Source organism: Triticum urartu, chromosome 7A, assembly GCF_056163025.1.
Source record: "Triticum urartu cultivar PI428250 chromosome 7A, HENAU_Tu73, whole genome shotgun sequence".
Classification (NCBI taxonomy): domain Eukaryota; kingdom Viridiplantae; phylum Streptophyta; class Magnoliopsida; order Poales; family Poaceae; genus Triticum; species Triticum urartu.
The window spans coordinates 617463181-617479363 of record NC_141879.1 but is presented as its reverse complement, the minus strand read 5'-3'; the positions used below and the strand labels follow the sequence as shown (position 1 = coordinate 617479363).

General features: G+C 50.9%; 2 protein-coding genes across 3 annotated transcripts; one reads left to right on the top strand and one right to left on the bottom strand.

Annotated features, from left to right (window-relative positions):
- Window positions 1-11827: 11827 nt before the first annotated feature.
- On the top strand, window positions 11828-14941 carry LOC125525889 (mitogen-activated protein kinase 4). Of its 2 annotated transcripts, none has more exons than XM_048690894.2 (3): window positions 11828-12196; window positions 12842-13267; window positions 13798-14941. In XM_048690894.2, exons 1-3 carry the CDS (start codon window positions 12056-12058, stop codon window positions 14482-14484), a joined length of 1254 nt encoding a protein of 417 aa, XP_048546851.1. In that variant the 5' UTR covers window positions 11828-12055; the 3' UTR covers window positions 14485-14941. The 2 variants fall into 2 exon arrangements, with proteins under 2 accessions (XP_048546851.1, XP_048546852.1); XM_048690895.2 differs by lacking the exon at window positions 11828-12196 and adding an exon at window positions 12260-12761.
- A 286-nt stretch (window positions 14942-15227) lies between these two features.
- LOC125525890 (Tautomerase/MIF superfamily protein) lies at window positions 15228-16183 on the bottom strand. The gene is made up of 3 exons (XM_048690896.2): window positions 15925-16183; window positions 15608-15808; window positions 15228-15437 (listed from the first exon to the last, which is right to left on the bottom strand). The coding sequence occupies exons 1-3, from the start codon at window positions 16033-16035 to the stop codon at window positions 15402-15404; spliced, it is 348 nt and encodes a 115-aa protein (XP_048546853.1). The 5' UTR covers window positions 16036-16183; the 3' UTR covers window positions 15228-15401.

The window sequence follows — 16183 nt, the reverse complement described above, 5'->3', positions numbered from 1 at the left end:
TGTATTACGGAATGAGTAAAGAGACTTTCCGGTAACGAGATTGAACTAGGTATTGAGACACCGACGATCGAATCTCGGGCAAGTAACATACCGATGACAAAGGGAACAACGTATGTTGTTATGCGGTCTGACCGATAAAGATCTTCATAGAATATGTAGGAGCCAATATGGGCATCCAGGTCCTGCTATTGGTTATTGACCAGAGAGGTGTCTCGGTCATGTCTACATAGTTCTCGAACCCGTAGGGTCCGCACGCTTAACGTTCGTTGACGATATAGTACTATATGGGTTATGTATGTTGATGACCGAATGTTGTTCGGAGTCCAGGATGAGATCACGGACATGACGAGGAACTCCGGAATGGTCCGGAGATAAAGTTTGATATATGGGATAGTAGTGTTTGATCTCCGGAAGGGGTTCCGGATGTTTCCCGAAATGTTTGGGCACGAGAACACTTTATCTGGGCCAAAGAGGAAAGCCCACGAGGCTTTTGGAAAGTGCAAAAGGAAGTTTTGCGGAGACCAGAGGCTAGATGCCAGGAACCCTGGCGTCTAGGGGGTAGACGCCAGGAACCCTGGCGTCTAGCCCTGGAGTCCGAGAAGGACTCTTGCCTTTTGGGTGAAACCAACTTTGAGGAGGCTTTTACTCCAAGTTTCGACCCCAGGGCTCAACATATAAATAGAGGGGTAGGGCTAGCACCAAAGACACATCAAGAAACACCAAGACGTGTGCCGACAACCCCGTCCCCTCTAGTTTATCCTCCGTCATAGTTTTCGTAGTGCTTAGGCGAAGCCCTGCGGAGATTGTTCTTCACCAACACCGTCACCACGCCGTCATGCTGCCGGAACTCATCTACTACTTTGCCCCTCTTGCTGGATCGAGAAGGCGAGGACGTCACCGAGCCGAACGTGTGCAGAACTCGGAGGTGTTGTGCTTTCGGTACTTGGATCGGTCGGACGTGAAGACGTACGAATACATTAACCGCGTTGATATAACGCTTCCGCGAACGGTCTACGAGGGTACGTAGACAACACTCTCCCCTCTCGTTGCTATGCATCACCATGATCTTGCATGTGCGTAGGAAATTTTTTGAAATTACTACGTTCCCCAACAAGTACAACGTACGCTCCATCCCTATCCGCAAGGACGACGAGGTGCAGGTCGACTGCAATCTACTCCTTCGGAGCTACGGCACAAGTACAACGCCCGCTCCATCCCTATCCGCAAGGATGACGAAGCACAGGTCGACTGGAGCCACCACCTCAGAGCTGTATCTCCAGCGCAAAGACTATTCCGAGCAGTGAGCAAAGTCCATTCGAAGGCAAACGCAAGCACATTCAGAGATAAACCAAATTCGGATAAATCCTAAAAGTTCCAAGCAGCAAATCAAAAGTACTCGAGCATCAAGCCCGAAGGAGTTCAACGGTTACAGCAATCACTCGGCATTCCGAGGCAAATTTAAAGCAGATTCAATTTTCATAAGTTTGTTCACTCGTCCAGAGGAGGGCTGGGAGGCTCCACGAACGAGTCCAGGTCGATCCCATCAGCGATCCGAGTGGCGGCAGCAATGAAAGTCTCCATGAAGGACTGGAAGTCATGCTTTTTGGTGTTAGCGACTTTGATCGCAGCCAGCTTGTCTTCACGAGCCTCCTTGCAATGGACTCGCACCAAGGACAGTGCCACGTCAGCACCACACCGTGCGGAGGATTTATTCCATTCTTGCACTCGGTCAGGGATCTCGCCCAGTCAAATCATCAAGGATTCCAGGTCATTTTGAAGCGTCGCCCTTGGCCAAAGCGATGAGTCGATTCAGGAGACTACCTCCTTCAGGCGCACGAGGTAGCTTGTGGCGCTGGCGATACGGGACTCCAGTCAGAGCACGTTCATTGCAGTTTCGTCGCAGACCAGAGAAGCGATAGGGTCCAGACCCGTCTCGACCCTTCCAGTTTCCTCGTCGAAGTCTTGGCAGAATTCTGCAGCCAAAAAATTAGTGAATCAACCGAGAAAGATCTGATCACAAGCATCAACACAGTCAGTTTAAAAGAAATACCTTCCAGCATGAGATAGAGTTTCTTGGCAAGAGTCCTTAGATAAGCTTCCGTGTCATTCCTCTTGCGGATCGCAGACTCCAACTTTTCATTCAGGACAACCTTATCCTTCTTCAGACTGGTCACTTCGCGGTTATCTTCATTAAGACAAGATTTCAGTTTGTTCACCTCCCCTTCCAGCGTTCCGATTGAAGCAAGCTTCTGGTCTGCAAAAGCAGTTTTATCTTGGGCTGCTTTTTGCACGGCGGCGAGGTCCGAGTCCTTCTTCTCCAGATCCAACTTCATTTTCTCTGCAAAAGAAGAAATCGAATCAAAGAAGAGATCAAAGAAATATATTGAAAGTCAGTCGACAGTCAGTTACCTTCCATACCAGCGGCTTCACCTTGAGCTTTCTTCAGATTCTGCTGGGCCAATTCCAAGTCGAGGTTGAGTTGCCTCTGCTTCTCCTCAAGTTCAACAAACTTGAAATAAGAGTATAGGACTTCTGCAGAAGGCAAAAGACGGATCAGTCGATAAGATCAAAGGTTGTTTACTTCCAAGTGAATAAAACCTAAAGAAGTTCGCTTAGACCCCAGCCGACTGCACACAGTCGACTGCGGTCTCAGGGGCTACACCCAGCGGGTGCACTTGGCGTGCCCTCGCTGACTAAGACCCAACTCGACCGGTCCGCCCGGACCAAAAAAAAGCTGTTCAGACCATAGTCGACTGCTAGCAGTCGACTGCGGTCTCGGGGACTACACCCAGTGGGTGCACTTGGCGTGCCCCCATCGGTTCGGATCCTACTCGACCGGTCCGCCTGAGTCGAGTGTAAGAAATGAAAAAGAAAGGAAAGTAGAACTCAGACCCCAGTCGACTGCCAGCAGTCGGCCGCGGTCTCGGGGACTACACCCAGTGGGTGCACTTAGCGTGCCCCCACCGGTTCAGATCCCACTCGCCCAGACCGAGTGGAAGAACGAAACTACCAAAAACAAGAAAACACCCAGTGGGTGCCCTAATTTGACGCAAACAACAGGAGATTGTGTAGAAGAAGATTTTTCGGGTAACATATCCTCATAGAGCAAAAGCGTCGGAAAGTCTACTCACCTGGACATTGGCCCGAAGAGCAGCACTGGCGTCGTAGGCAGCCTAGCTGTTCTCATGCACCGTCTTCACCCGCTCCATCATCATGTCAGCCTGTCGGATGGCTTCCGCAGCCGCTTCCGACTGGTTGTCCGGGACGGGATAGCTGGTGAAAAAGTGAGCAGACGACCCAGGTGCGGCGGCTTGGAGCTCCGTGGCGTGGAGTTGGACGACTGAAGGAATCACAGGTGCAGTCGACGGTGCGGGGTGCTCACTCGACAAGGGTGCAGCGAAGGTCACAGAGGCCCTGCCCGCGTCTTTAGGTTGACGGATGGGAGGTGTCGTAGTTGGTTCTTGCCGAGACATCCTGCCAGCTGCTACCTTCTTGCTCTTCCTAGGCTTAAGAGCCACATCTTCATCGTCATCTGGAAGATCGATGACGTTGGGTGGAGCTGCAAGGCGGATCATTCGACCCCAAGTGAACCACTAGAACGCAATCGACCAAGGAATCAACAACAAAATCACAAGAGTTTATACCTGGGTTGGAGGTTACCGCATCTTCCATCTCCTTGTCCCGGTACTGGAGAGAAGAGGTTCCTGACGTAGCAGCACTGCAAAGACCCGCATTCAATCGGTTACGTCCGGTTAATCGAGTCGATGAAAAGGACAAGTCAGATGATTACCCGGAGATAGTAGGGACGGTCACTTTGATCCTGGGCAAAGCCTTTGGCAGTTTGGAGGAGGTGGCTTTCGGTGCTTTCGGCGCTGGAGGCGGCACAACTTTGGACTACTTTGGGGCCTTCTCAGTCGGCGTTGGGGAAGACGTCCTGGGACGCTTCGAAGACTGTCCAATCGGCTCGCCGGGTCATGAGCGTGTTTGGATCTCCTCTCCCTACGAGGAGGCGAGTCGACTTCTTCGTCATCAGTTGATTCGTCGCTCTCCTCGTCCTCCTCGGCATCCGAGTGCCCCTCGCCGCTCTCGCCCGCGCTCGCTTTTTCCTCGACGTCTTGCTCCTGCACTCCGTTTGGCATTGAGTACATGTCGATGAGGGCCTGAAAAGACAATGATCAAAAGAAATTCAGTCGACCATCAACAAGATGTCGCACAGTGAATCGGAAAGATACTTGATAAAATAGAATCATACCTGCTCCGGCTGATGTGAGTGGTCGAATGGAATCACCCTCCTAGACCCCCGAGGGTTGTCTTTGTTGCTGGTGATCCCCATCAGCCACTTCTCCAAGGTGTCCTCACTGACGTCCTCCGGGTGGATCCGAGTGGAATCCTCGAGCCTAAAGTACATCCACATCGGATGATCGCGTGCCTGAAGCGGTTGGATGCGTCGGCCGAGAAAGACCTCCAGCAGGTCCATCCCGGTCACCCCGTCGCGGACGAGTTGGACGACCCGCTCGACCAGCACCTTGACCTATGCCTTCTCTTCTGGAACCACCTTCCGGGGGGTGGGCTTCTCCACTCGAGCCAAAGAAAAGGGAGGAAGTCCGGTCGACTGACCCGGGGTCGGCTGATCCTTGCAGTAGAACCAAGTCGACTACCATCCCCGGACCGAGTCGGGAAGGATCATGGCTGGGAAGGTACTCTTGCTCCTCATCTGGATCCCTAGACCCCCGCACATCTGGATCACTTGTGTCCTCTCGTCACTTGGATTGGCCTTTTTGACCGACTGGGAGCGGCAGGTGAAGATGTGTTTGAAAAGACCCCAGTGCGGTCGACAGCCCAAGAAATTTTCACACATCGACACGAAAGCAGTCAGATAGACTATGATGTATGGAGTGAAATGGTGGAGCTGAGCCCCAAAGAAGTTCAAAAAACCTCGGAAAAAAGGATGGGGAGGCAGTGAGAATCCGCGATCTACGTGGGTGGCGAGGAGAACACACTCACCCTCCCTTGGCTGCGGCTCGGTCTCGTTCCCCGGGAGCCGTGCCGACTTGTGGGGGATCAGTCCCCCTTCCACCAGGTCGTCGAGGTCGTCATGGGTGATTGTCGAGCGGATCCAGTCGCCCTGGATCCAGCCCGGCGGCAGGCCGGATCTCGACGAGGATCCAGCCCGGCGGCAGGCCGGATCTCGACGAGGATCCGCCCCGGCTGGTCCGCTTGCCCTTCGCCTTCGCGGTCGCCTTCTTCGCGTGTTCCAGCGCCACCGTCTTCTCTTTCCCCATGGCGACGGGTCGAGTTCGAGCGAGGGTCCGGCGACGAGAGCGGAAGCGAGCGTGGCAGAGAGATCGGGGGAAGAAGAAGAGAGAATGGGAGCGCACGGGGCAGGGGCCTGGTCCGGTGCCTTTTATAAGGTCGTCCCCCGAGTGACTGACTGATGAACCCAGACGATCTAAACAAGTCCCGCAACAGTCGCGCGCGCAGTACGTGGCGAAAAAGGTGGCGCGGGGATCGAGGAGACTTGCCTAATCCGTCCAGATAACCACGGTTCCGCCCATCTGGCGCACTTCCCAAAATTCGAATCCCGCGAAATCCGCAGAGAGCAGAGCAACTTGCCAGACTGAAGACAAACTTCCTCTACATTATCATTTGGAATTCTACCGCGAAAATTCACTCGACAAAAACCAAGAATGGACCAAGGTGACTGCGAAAGGAGTCGACGGCGTTCCCTCAACTCACTGTTCCAGAACAAGATATACTCATGGCACAAAGAATGGGTCGGAAGTGTCCCCAACTCCTTCCTCACTCAAACCCTGATCCATTCGGGGGCTAATGATGAAGCTATGTACCTAGGGTAGGGTCATGGATCTGTCCAACATACCCTCCCCAAGAACATATCTACAAAGAATCAGAAGCAGTCAAAGAGAAATCATCATCCACTCGACCATGAAGATGTGCTCACTCGACCACCTTGAAGACACTCGACCACCATAAGATAAGAAACCTTCCACTCTGCAACGGTCAGGGTTTAAACCATAGCTTTATGAGCATTTACAACACTTTACTTCAGACGTTACCAGTAACACTCCTCCTTTATGGGCATTGAACCCTGTGTAACGGAGGGGAGCTGGGGTCCTGGCGCACTCTATATAAGCCACCCCCCTCCTCTGGGACAGGGGTTCGCACCTTCTGTAATTCACACGCATATATTCAGTCGACCGCCTCCGGGCTCCGAGACGTAGGGTTGTTACTTCCTCCGAGAAGGGCCTGAACTCGTAAAACTCATGCGTACAACTCCTCCATAGCTAGGATCTTGCCTCTACATTCCTACCCCTCTATTCTACTGTCAGTCTTAGAACGACGACACCCACCCCTCACTAATGTCCAATTAAAGCCTGTCAAATCCTCCATTAAGTAAGGTTCGTAGCATTCTACGATGGCTGCTCGTAGCATCTCCTCCTCGAGTAGTCCAGCTTCATTCGACGGCACCGGTTTCCTTCCTTTTGTGGTATCTGCGCCAAGCCGACTGTATTAAAGCAATCGGCCCAAGTCCTCCATTGTTGTGAGTTGACTCTAATGGCGTTCTGAAGCTATTTTCTATGGAATGTTCTGAACTGGTTTTCCAGATTTGAGAATGTATAACGGAAGATTTGAAATGATGCATGCGGTTTTGAGCAAGAGATTAATGGACTAGAGTGAACAGTATATGTCTTCCGGAAGTAAATAGTTGTTGATTAAATTGGTTGCCCAAGCCATTCCTACCTGTGTGATGAGCGTGTTTCATTTGCCTGCATTGATGTGTGATGATCTGTCACGATTAATGTGGCAATGCCGGTGTAGAGTGGAGAAAGGAAACACAAGATGGCTTGGTTGAGTTGGGATAAGATGAGACTTCCTAAATCTAAAGGGGGTGTGGGATTTCGCAACATGCGGGCCTTCAACCAAGCTTTGCTCGTTCAGCAAGCCTAGCATTTGCTAGATGCACTAGGCATCTTGTGTGCTCGCCTTCTTCGAGCAAAGTATTACCCAAGTGGCAATCCTTTGGACATTGTTTTTCTGGTAACTCGTGGACTGTCTGGAAGAGTATTGAATTGGTCTAGAGCTTGTAAGAGAAGGATCATTTGGAGGGTTGCTCACGGACTATTCAAAACTTGGCGAGGCCCTTGGATCCCGTGTGGACTATCATTCAGGGCTATTATGCTACGCTGAAGCACAATTGTCATTTTAATTAGGTGGCTGATTTCTTGGATGAGCATGATGCTTGTTATACCCTGCGCTTAACGAGTGAGGCGTCGCAGAGGCCAGGCTCCATGGAGCCAGTTTTATCAAAATAAAATCAGAATATACTTAAAAGTTTCAAAAAATATCAAATCTTTTTATACAAATACATATGACTGTTCGTCAAGTTATAAAAAAGTTCCATCAGGTAATTTGATTATTTGCATGCTACCCAAAAAAGATAAATATCTGGCCCAAAAACGACAAAGATAAAGCCCATTTTAATATGTGTATTTATCTTTTTTTGTACATTACATGTTAACATATATGTTCATGAAATTTTATACATGTATACTACAAATAAACATCTATGTATATACTTTTTTTCAGATTTTTTCAATGTGTGGAAATAATATTTTCGCTGAAAAGAAATAACGAGCTATGTGAAGCTCGGTCTCTGCTATGCTTTTTCGGCGCTTAACGCTCTTTTTGGCCCATTGATGTATTCAGAAAATACATACATCAGCAAGACAACGCCGATATTTTTTTTTTGCTTGGCAGCTAGAAGAACAGTATGTTTACCGTTAAGGATGTGTGCATGCTTGCAAGCTCTGATCATGATGATTCTATTGCTGCGGAGCGACCAACAACCACCTTCAAGGGGAAAGATAAGTCTTTTTAAAAAATAAGAAAGACCCCGTCTCTGCATCTGGGCGATGCATACATCCACTTTATTAATTATTCACACAAAACTTTACAAGAAAATACAACAGTAAGTCTGAATCTACCGTCTAGGCAATATCTGTCGCTGCTCATATCCAATTCATGAAGGGATGATGACAGTCCGGGCCTAATACCACAGACCTCGCAGTCAAGCCTAACATCTAAGATTTGAGGCCCCAACCAAGCCACTTGCCGAGTATGGGGCCCGGCACGCTCTCGGAGGACGCCGTCGCCAACTGCTACCCCTCCAACTTCAGAGCTGTACTGATGCATCATCCTTGCCCTGTCTAGCTGTCGTCGAGCCACCACAGCGCCCAACGCCACCACCTCCCTGCGCGCGAACTGCTGAGCACGTCGCGGTCGCCGCCGGTACACCTTAGCACCATGCCGCCAAGTACCACCAGCCGACACAGCTTGAAGTCTCTGGAAGATCTGTCGTGTGTAGCACCTGCCGATCAGGCATGACAAAGCGTAGCACCTGTCGACCAGGCATGACTTGATATCTCCACCGAATCTCCGTGCAAGACGAAGCCGCTCCACCTCCTACCTCCGACTTCCAGCGCTGCTCCACAAACAATACTCCCAAGAGAGAAACGACACCCGCAGTGCCGCCATCGTCTGATCTGGAAAACCAGATCCTGGGGTTTTCCCCGGAGCAACACGAGTGGGTCGACACTAGTTACACGACGATGTCTTCATCAAGGTAACGACACAAAACGCCGCCATCGCCTGCCGTCGGCTCGGTTTTCACCGGCAACTCTGTCTCCCCAACTCACAGCCAGGACTAAATGATGAATCTCGAGATCCGACCACCCAACCTCTGGCCGGCCACCTCCGACAGAGAAGATGACCACCACCGCCGGCTCCACTGGCCAGATTAGATCTGACCGGAGGTGCGGCCAAGCAGTCCACCAGGCCCTCGATGTCGCAGCCGATCCAAGGCCGGATGATGCGTCGCCGCAGCATAGACCGCCCGCCGCGAGGCAGGAGTGGCCTCCGCGGCCATCGCCGCCGCTTCGCTAGATCGGCCGCAGCCGTTTCGCTAGATCGGCCGTGCCTCCACGCGCATAGGAGGGGGGGGGCGCACCGCCCCTGAGTCCCGGGAGGGAGGAGAACCCCCGCCACCCTCGTCGTCCACCGGGCACAGGCCGGCGGCGGGAGAAAGGGAGGAAGGGGGTCGGCCCAGGCAGCGGCTAGGGTTGGAGTACCACCCGTGTCGCCCGAGCGAGGGTGAGACGGGGGTCAGGAGCGAGCGTCTCCGGCCTCTGCAACAATTAGAGATGCATACGACCTTTTAGGTATGAGTACTAGGATTTTTAATCTTGATTACGCATCGAGTCTAGTCCTCAATAATGCGTGAGTACCACGTAAGTCGTTTTGGCCATTACCTCCTAATGATCTTTTAATAGGAAATGGAAAGCAACGGATATTGAATGTTTTGTTGGGCTGTTCAGATACCACTCATGACATGCTGATTACGCTTATTTGGCGTATTTGGCAGCATGATAAAGAGATACCCAGCACCGGGAATTCAATTTGGCCCTTCGAAGCATATGCTCCAGCCCACCAAAAATGCTTTTTGCAAATGTCAATTTTTTTAAAAAAAATAGATGTGCCTATTGTACACCAAAATGCTACTTGCAAACTTTTAGGAGAAAAACTTAAGTATTTTGATCTGTGTAAAAAAAATGAACGACAAATGTTACCTTCAAATGTTACACTTATTTTTGGTTTTTCACCTACGAAGCACCGCCATTCTGTCTCGCATGAAAATTGGCAAGCACACTTGTTAACAAAAACATGTGCAAAAAAAGTTCAGATAGAGCCAAAAAACGGCACAAAGTTATTGTTGAGTTCTTAGATAGTTACTTCAAGTCCATTAGTAATTCACGAAGGTATAACACGGACGAGTTGTTGAAGTGGAAGATGCGGTTAATCCCGGCAAAGAAAACACTGACGCCAGCTGCTAGGTGGCCGTCAACGCCGGTGGACCACGTAGAAATTTCGTTAATGGGTCTGCGGATTGTACGACAGCGGAGGGCATGATTTTGAGGAAGCACGACAGCTTCGTTATACTCTCTGGTTTTCAGTTGTAATGATGCCTTGGAAGTGGAGCTACAAGGATCATGCAGGGGGATGGCACTCGCTGCCCAACATAGTACTAATCTTCCAATCATTGTCCAATCATATTCTCTGGAGGCTCTTGATGTGTTACTATCAGGTGATGGATTTTATCTCTGGATCAAGGCATTGATGGTCCATAGAGAGTTTATTCCGTAGAAACTTCGTCAAGAACAAAATGGTGTGGCAAATCATTTTGCAAACTATAGTTGTATTAAGTGTACCATCGCTGTATGACTTCACCAAATACTCCCACCCCCCATGTATTGATCTTTTGCCTCTCTATTGTAACCCTATAATTTTGGAGTTTTAGGATAGTCTCATGCCATAGAAAAAAGGGTACATACATGCACATTGACCCCCTCCCCCCTCCCCATTGCAAAGAATCAGAGTATTTGCTGTTGCCTAGTTAATCTGTACATCTAAAAAGAGTTAAGAAGGCATGCTACAAATTTTTTTTTCTCCTCCCATGAGCGACCCCTAGGCGGCTATGGTTTCTCCACCCGCCGCTAGCATCATCGCCAATCTGTCTCATCTCATGTCGCCTTAGGGACATCGAGGCATGTTAGATCCCGACCAATTGCCAACGGGAGAACTAGTGCTTCGTTTTTAGGTATTTTTGTTTGTTTAGGGCGGCGCCAGCTCCCTGAAGATGAAATAAGGTTCTCCTCGCCTAGCCTCCATCCCAACTATGTGTCTCACATTGTCAGATGGCGTGGCAAGGTGTGTCTTCTATAGATGTTGCGGTATTAGGTCGGTGTTTGTCTTTGGTGGATCTGTTTGGACTCGTTCTTTGTTCGTCTGCATTCATGTGTCTATAGGTAGGATCCCTTCCATCTACGCTTCTTGTCATCGGCGACGGTTTTTGTCTGGTACGCTGGTCCTCTGGGTCATAGCACGATTTTTTTTACTGTCTACCACAATAAGGCTTGTCCGACTCCTACGAGGGAGGGGCGATGACACTAGCACACATTCGGCTTGCTCAATTGTTTGTAGTCATCGCTAGGTGGTCTACGAAAATGGATCACTTCGGGTTTCTTTGTATTGACGTGATATTCGATATGAATAGACCATATATGGAAAGTTTATGTAAGCACGAAACCCAAAGGCTAAAAAACGTTATTCAAAATGTTAGGACTCAAAATGTTGTTCAAACAGAATTAGGCAGCTGACCTCGCAAGGCGTAACCGCTCGCGGTGACCCGAAGTTGGAGGATAACCCAAGATGATCAAAGAATAAAGTATATATAATCGGGCAGCCGAATGCGTAGGCGTAACCACTGAGTGATCATCATGGATACGCCCCCCAAATACCTCGGGCGATAAACTCGCCGAACCCGCATCACGCGGCGAAACCCTGCCGCCATGGTAGCCTCGGCGTCACTCCTCCTCCGTACCGTACGCGCTTGCCGGGTCAACGCGGGAGGAAAGACGCGCGCGCCGGAGAAGCAACCCAACCGCCGCACGGATCGGAAAAACGACCCACATTTCACTCTACCGTCCGAGCCCAGCGAGCCCTCGTGGCCCCGCCCGACGCCGGCCACGCGCCTCCGACGGGTCACCAGCCGTCGCCGCTCCAGCGCCGCACGCTACTCAGGCGCGCACGTGCGAGGCGTCGCCGGAAAGCCGGTGGGCGGCTTACCCGGACCGGAAGGATGGTGACGAAGCAGGGCCGCCTCGTCCCGAGGAGCGGCAGTGGCCATGTGTCCCGAGGCCGGCCATGTGGGCGGGGCGGCGGGTATATATGGGGCGGCCACAGGGGGCCTTCCTCATCGTCTTCCTCAGCCTGCCGCGTGTTCCATCTCGCTAGCTGCCCGCCCCTTCGCTGTACCTGAGCGCCAGCGGCACCCATCGCCATCTTCCTCATCGCAGCCCCACCACCACTCCCCCGAGTCCAAGTCCGTGGAGCTACGCGCGTGCGTGCGTACGTACGTACGTTCCTTCCTCCCTCCCTCCCTCCCTCCCTTCCCCGAAATAAAAAATAGACAGAGAGCCTCATGCTCGGTCGCTCCCTGCCTTTGCCTCCGCCTCCGTCTCCGCGTGCGCTCCCCATCCCCATCCCCTGCCTCCCCCGCCCCCGGACGTGCTCTGCTTCTCCAGATCCGCCGCCGACGCTGCTGCTGCCGCCGCGTCCTGAGGTGAGTGGACGATCCGCCCGCGCACGGGACGGGGAGCTTCTCCCCGCCCCCATTTTCTTTCCTTTACTTTCCTTTCCTCGTACTGCTTTCGTGAGGCGCAGCGGAGCCGAATTGGGTCGCTTCCGGTGCCGGCCGCCGCTAGGATGCTCGTGTCAGGGGCAGCCGGGACGAGTTGCGTCGAAATGCGGCCGATTCGGTCCGATTCGGCGGCGGATTGCAGCGCCCAGCCATGGATTGTGCTGCGCTAGCTGGGGTTGTGGGGGGGAGAGAGGGTGGCTCTGATTCAAAACACACCACTGGGACTGGGTCAGTCAAACAAACAGTGTTAGACAGGCACTGGTGTTAGGTTGAGGATAAAAATTGTGCGGGGGTGCAAATACATGCTGCTGGTAAAGGTCAAGCTCATAAGACTTGGCAAAATTAAAATGGATGAAGGCTTAAGCGCATCGCTCGCGCCATGGTTATGATGAATTGTGTGTGGGGTGGAAACAGAGACTGTTACTACCACGGGGCTAAAAAGTCAAGCTCATAAGACTTGGCAAAATTATATTGGCACCCTAAACTAGTAAGCTTCGTCCTTGTTATTATCCTTCCATTGTTCTCAATTAATAGACAGCTAACTCTATGTTTCCTTTTTCCCCGTAGAAAATGGCGATGATGGTGGATCCACCGAACGGCATGGGAAACCACGGGAAGCACTACTACACCATGTGGCAGACCATGTTCGAGATCGACACCAAGTACGTGCCGATCAAGCCCATCGGAAGAGGAGCCTACGGGATAGTTTGCTCCTCGATCAACCAGGAGACCAACGAGAAGGTCGCCATCAAGAAGATAAACAACGTCTTTGACAACCGCGTGGATGCGCTGAGGACGCTGCGCGAGCTGAAGCTCCTTCGGCACCTGCGCCATGAGAATGTCATTGCCTTGAAGGATATAATGATGCCGATACATAGGAGGAGCTTCAAGGATGTCTACTTGGTCTCCGAGCTCATGGACACGGATCTGCATCAGATTGTCAAGTCGTCTCAGCCGCTGTCCAATGACCACTGTCAGTATTTCCTTTTTCAGGTATGCGCCGGCTCTGTTTTTCATTCTTACCTTTGAATTCCATGTAGTCCTTCATTTGTTCTCACCATTCTACCATAATAATCTGTTCACACCTCAAGTGTATGGCAAGATAATGTTCTTTTTATCGTTCATACTAATTTGCATTAAGTGCATGATCTATCTAAAGTTGTTGAGTTTCAACTAGTTGAGTTGCCAAAGAATGATATGCTAATTTATGGAAGAAGCGCATGCCAGTTTGAATATTTCTAGCAGGAGCTTCTATAGCTGCTCCCCTTGGAAGTGCATTTCTTAAAAGCAACCTAATACACAGCAGATCTGCACATGGTATTTGCATGAACCTGTAACTTAAGCCTCTGTGAATTATTTCAGGATAGCTATATACAAATTGAACTTGAGCATCTTGTATTGGACTGATTCTTAGATGCTTGTCTTATGAATTAGTCTTGTTTGTTACCATGTCACTTTCTCACATTCTTCTGATCCTTTTTCTCCCATATTTGTCAATAACACCTTTTTTTTCTTGACTGTAGCTGCTCCGAGGACTGAAGTACCTTCATTCAGCAGGGATACTCCATAGAGACCTGAAGCCTGGGAACCTTCTGGTCAATGCAAACTGTGACCTGAAGATCTGTGACTTTGGTCTGGCTCGCACAAATAACACTAAAGGTCAGTTTATGACTGAATACGTTGTCACCCGCTGGTACAGAGCTCCCGAGCTGCTGCTCTGCTGCGACAACTATGGCACCTCCATAGATGTCTGGTCTGTTGGCTGCATCTTTGCTGAGCTACTTGGCCGCAAGCCGATCTTTCCAGGAACCGAGTGCCTTAATCAGCTTAAGCTCATAGTCAATGTTCTTGGCACCATGAGCGAGGCTGACCTCGCGTTCATTGACAACCCGAAAGCGCGCAACTACATTAAATCCCTTCCATACACCCCAGGGATTCCCCTCAGTAGCATGTACCCGCAAGCGCACCCTCTTGCCATTGACCTGTTGCAGAAGATGCTTGTCTTTGACCCTTCCAAAAGGATCAGTGTCACCCAGGCTCTGGAGCACCCCTACATGTCCCCGCTGTATGATCCCAGCGCAAACCCTCCTGCGCAGGTGCCCATCGATCTCGACATAGATGAAAACATTGGCACAGATATGATCCGAGAAATGTTGTGGCAGGAGATGCTCCAGTACCACCCCGAGGCCGCCAGGATGGTGAATATGTGACAAGCAGGAATGAACATGTGAGAGCAGTGTGCCACACCAGGGTCTTCACATGTTCGTTCTTGGTATAAAGCTTTAATGCAATTATCGCAATGCCGTCGAGTGACCTGTTTATGTAAATATGTGCACAATAAATGGCGTATGGATTTCTCTAGCTGTGGGTCAGTACTTGGTAGTATATATGGACTGCTGTGTTGTAGAAGCGGAATTCGATTATGAAGAAGCTTGTGTAAGTTGTAATCTTTTTCTTTCCTTGATTGTAAGTTTGTAATCTTAGACACTGCTCTATGTATATGGACTACTGTGTTGTAGAAGCGGAATTCAGTTTATTACGAATTGGGTTATGAAGAAGCTCGTGTAAGTTGTAATCTTCTCTTCTCCCCATGGTTGTAAGTTGTAATTTTAGAAGCTGCTCTATGTATGGAGGTCTAAACTTTCAAGTGACCTTGTTTTGCTTCTACCTTCAAAAGTGTCTTGTTTCTTCAAGAGCTAGGAAATTGCAGTTTGTATGGTATTTTCTGTTTGGCTTAAAATGTATAAACTCTGAAGCCCCCTGTAATCTGCAATGCCGTACCACCATATGCTGATGACCTGATGTACACACTGAATGTGCTGATGCCATGGTGGTCAAAGTTATTACTCCTGTTCCCCTGGGAAAGAACTCATCCGAAGAATTCTGAACTCTCAAGCCCTCAACTGGAGTGGTTGGATCGTTTTCACTTTGTGTTTCTATGTGACTGAACAAATAAGCAAACAAAAGCAGAACTTGCATTGGGTTGACTTAAAATCACAGTACCAGTACTTCAGATATGTGAGAAATATTAACTGACGGAAATCCAAGATGCAGATGGTACACAGTGGGGCATGGTATGGGACTGGTTCACTACTGTCGCCAACATCTTTCTTCTGATGGATTTGTCTTAGAACGTGGTTCCGTTGAAGCCCACATTGTACCCCTGCAGCGCCAAAACGAGGCACATCACAACACACACACAGAGAAAAAACATGGTACATTTCTTGTTGTCAACTTCAGTACAGATTTACTCCCGATGGAAAGAAAGACCGTGTGGCGGCGCGAGTAGTTCTGGGGTGGGGGGTGCGGAGGAGGGTCAATGTGCGTGCGCACCTGGACATCGTCGAACTTGACGTAGAACCTGCTGGCGCTGACGGAGAGCTTGGCCTCGAGGATGTCGGCGAGGGCGGCGCTGAGCTTGCCGTTGACGCCGGGGCCGAGGCCCCCGATGGACATGATCTCCCCGTACGCCGCGGGCTCCTCGCTCCCCGCGAACGACGTCGGCACCGACCCGTCGATCGACACCGTCACGTACTGCGCCACAAAGGGCAGCGGGTCAGCATAGCAACACACTCTGTGCCGGGAAGGCATTCCGTCGAACAGACGGAGCGCGCGCCGGGGAAGGGAGGGGTTTAGGAGGTGGGGGTTACGGATTCTGGCTTGCCGATGATCCTGGCGAGCGCCCTGGAGCAGTCCCGGAGGATGTCGGCGGCGGCGACGGCGTCCACCGGCACGTTGGTGCTCAGGCTCAGCTGCGGCATCGCGTGCTATGGCGGGGGTGTGGAATCTGTGGTGGACAGGGGAACGAGGCACGCCCGCTAGCCGAGACGAGCGGGAAGGAGCAGAGAGGATTGATTACGTGCGGCGATAGCGAGGCAGAGGAGGATTTGGCGCGGGCCCAGGCGGCCC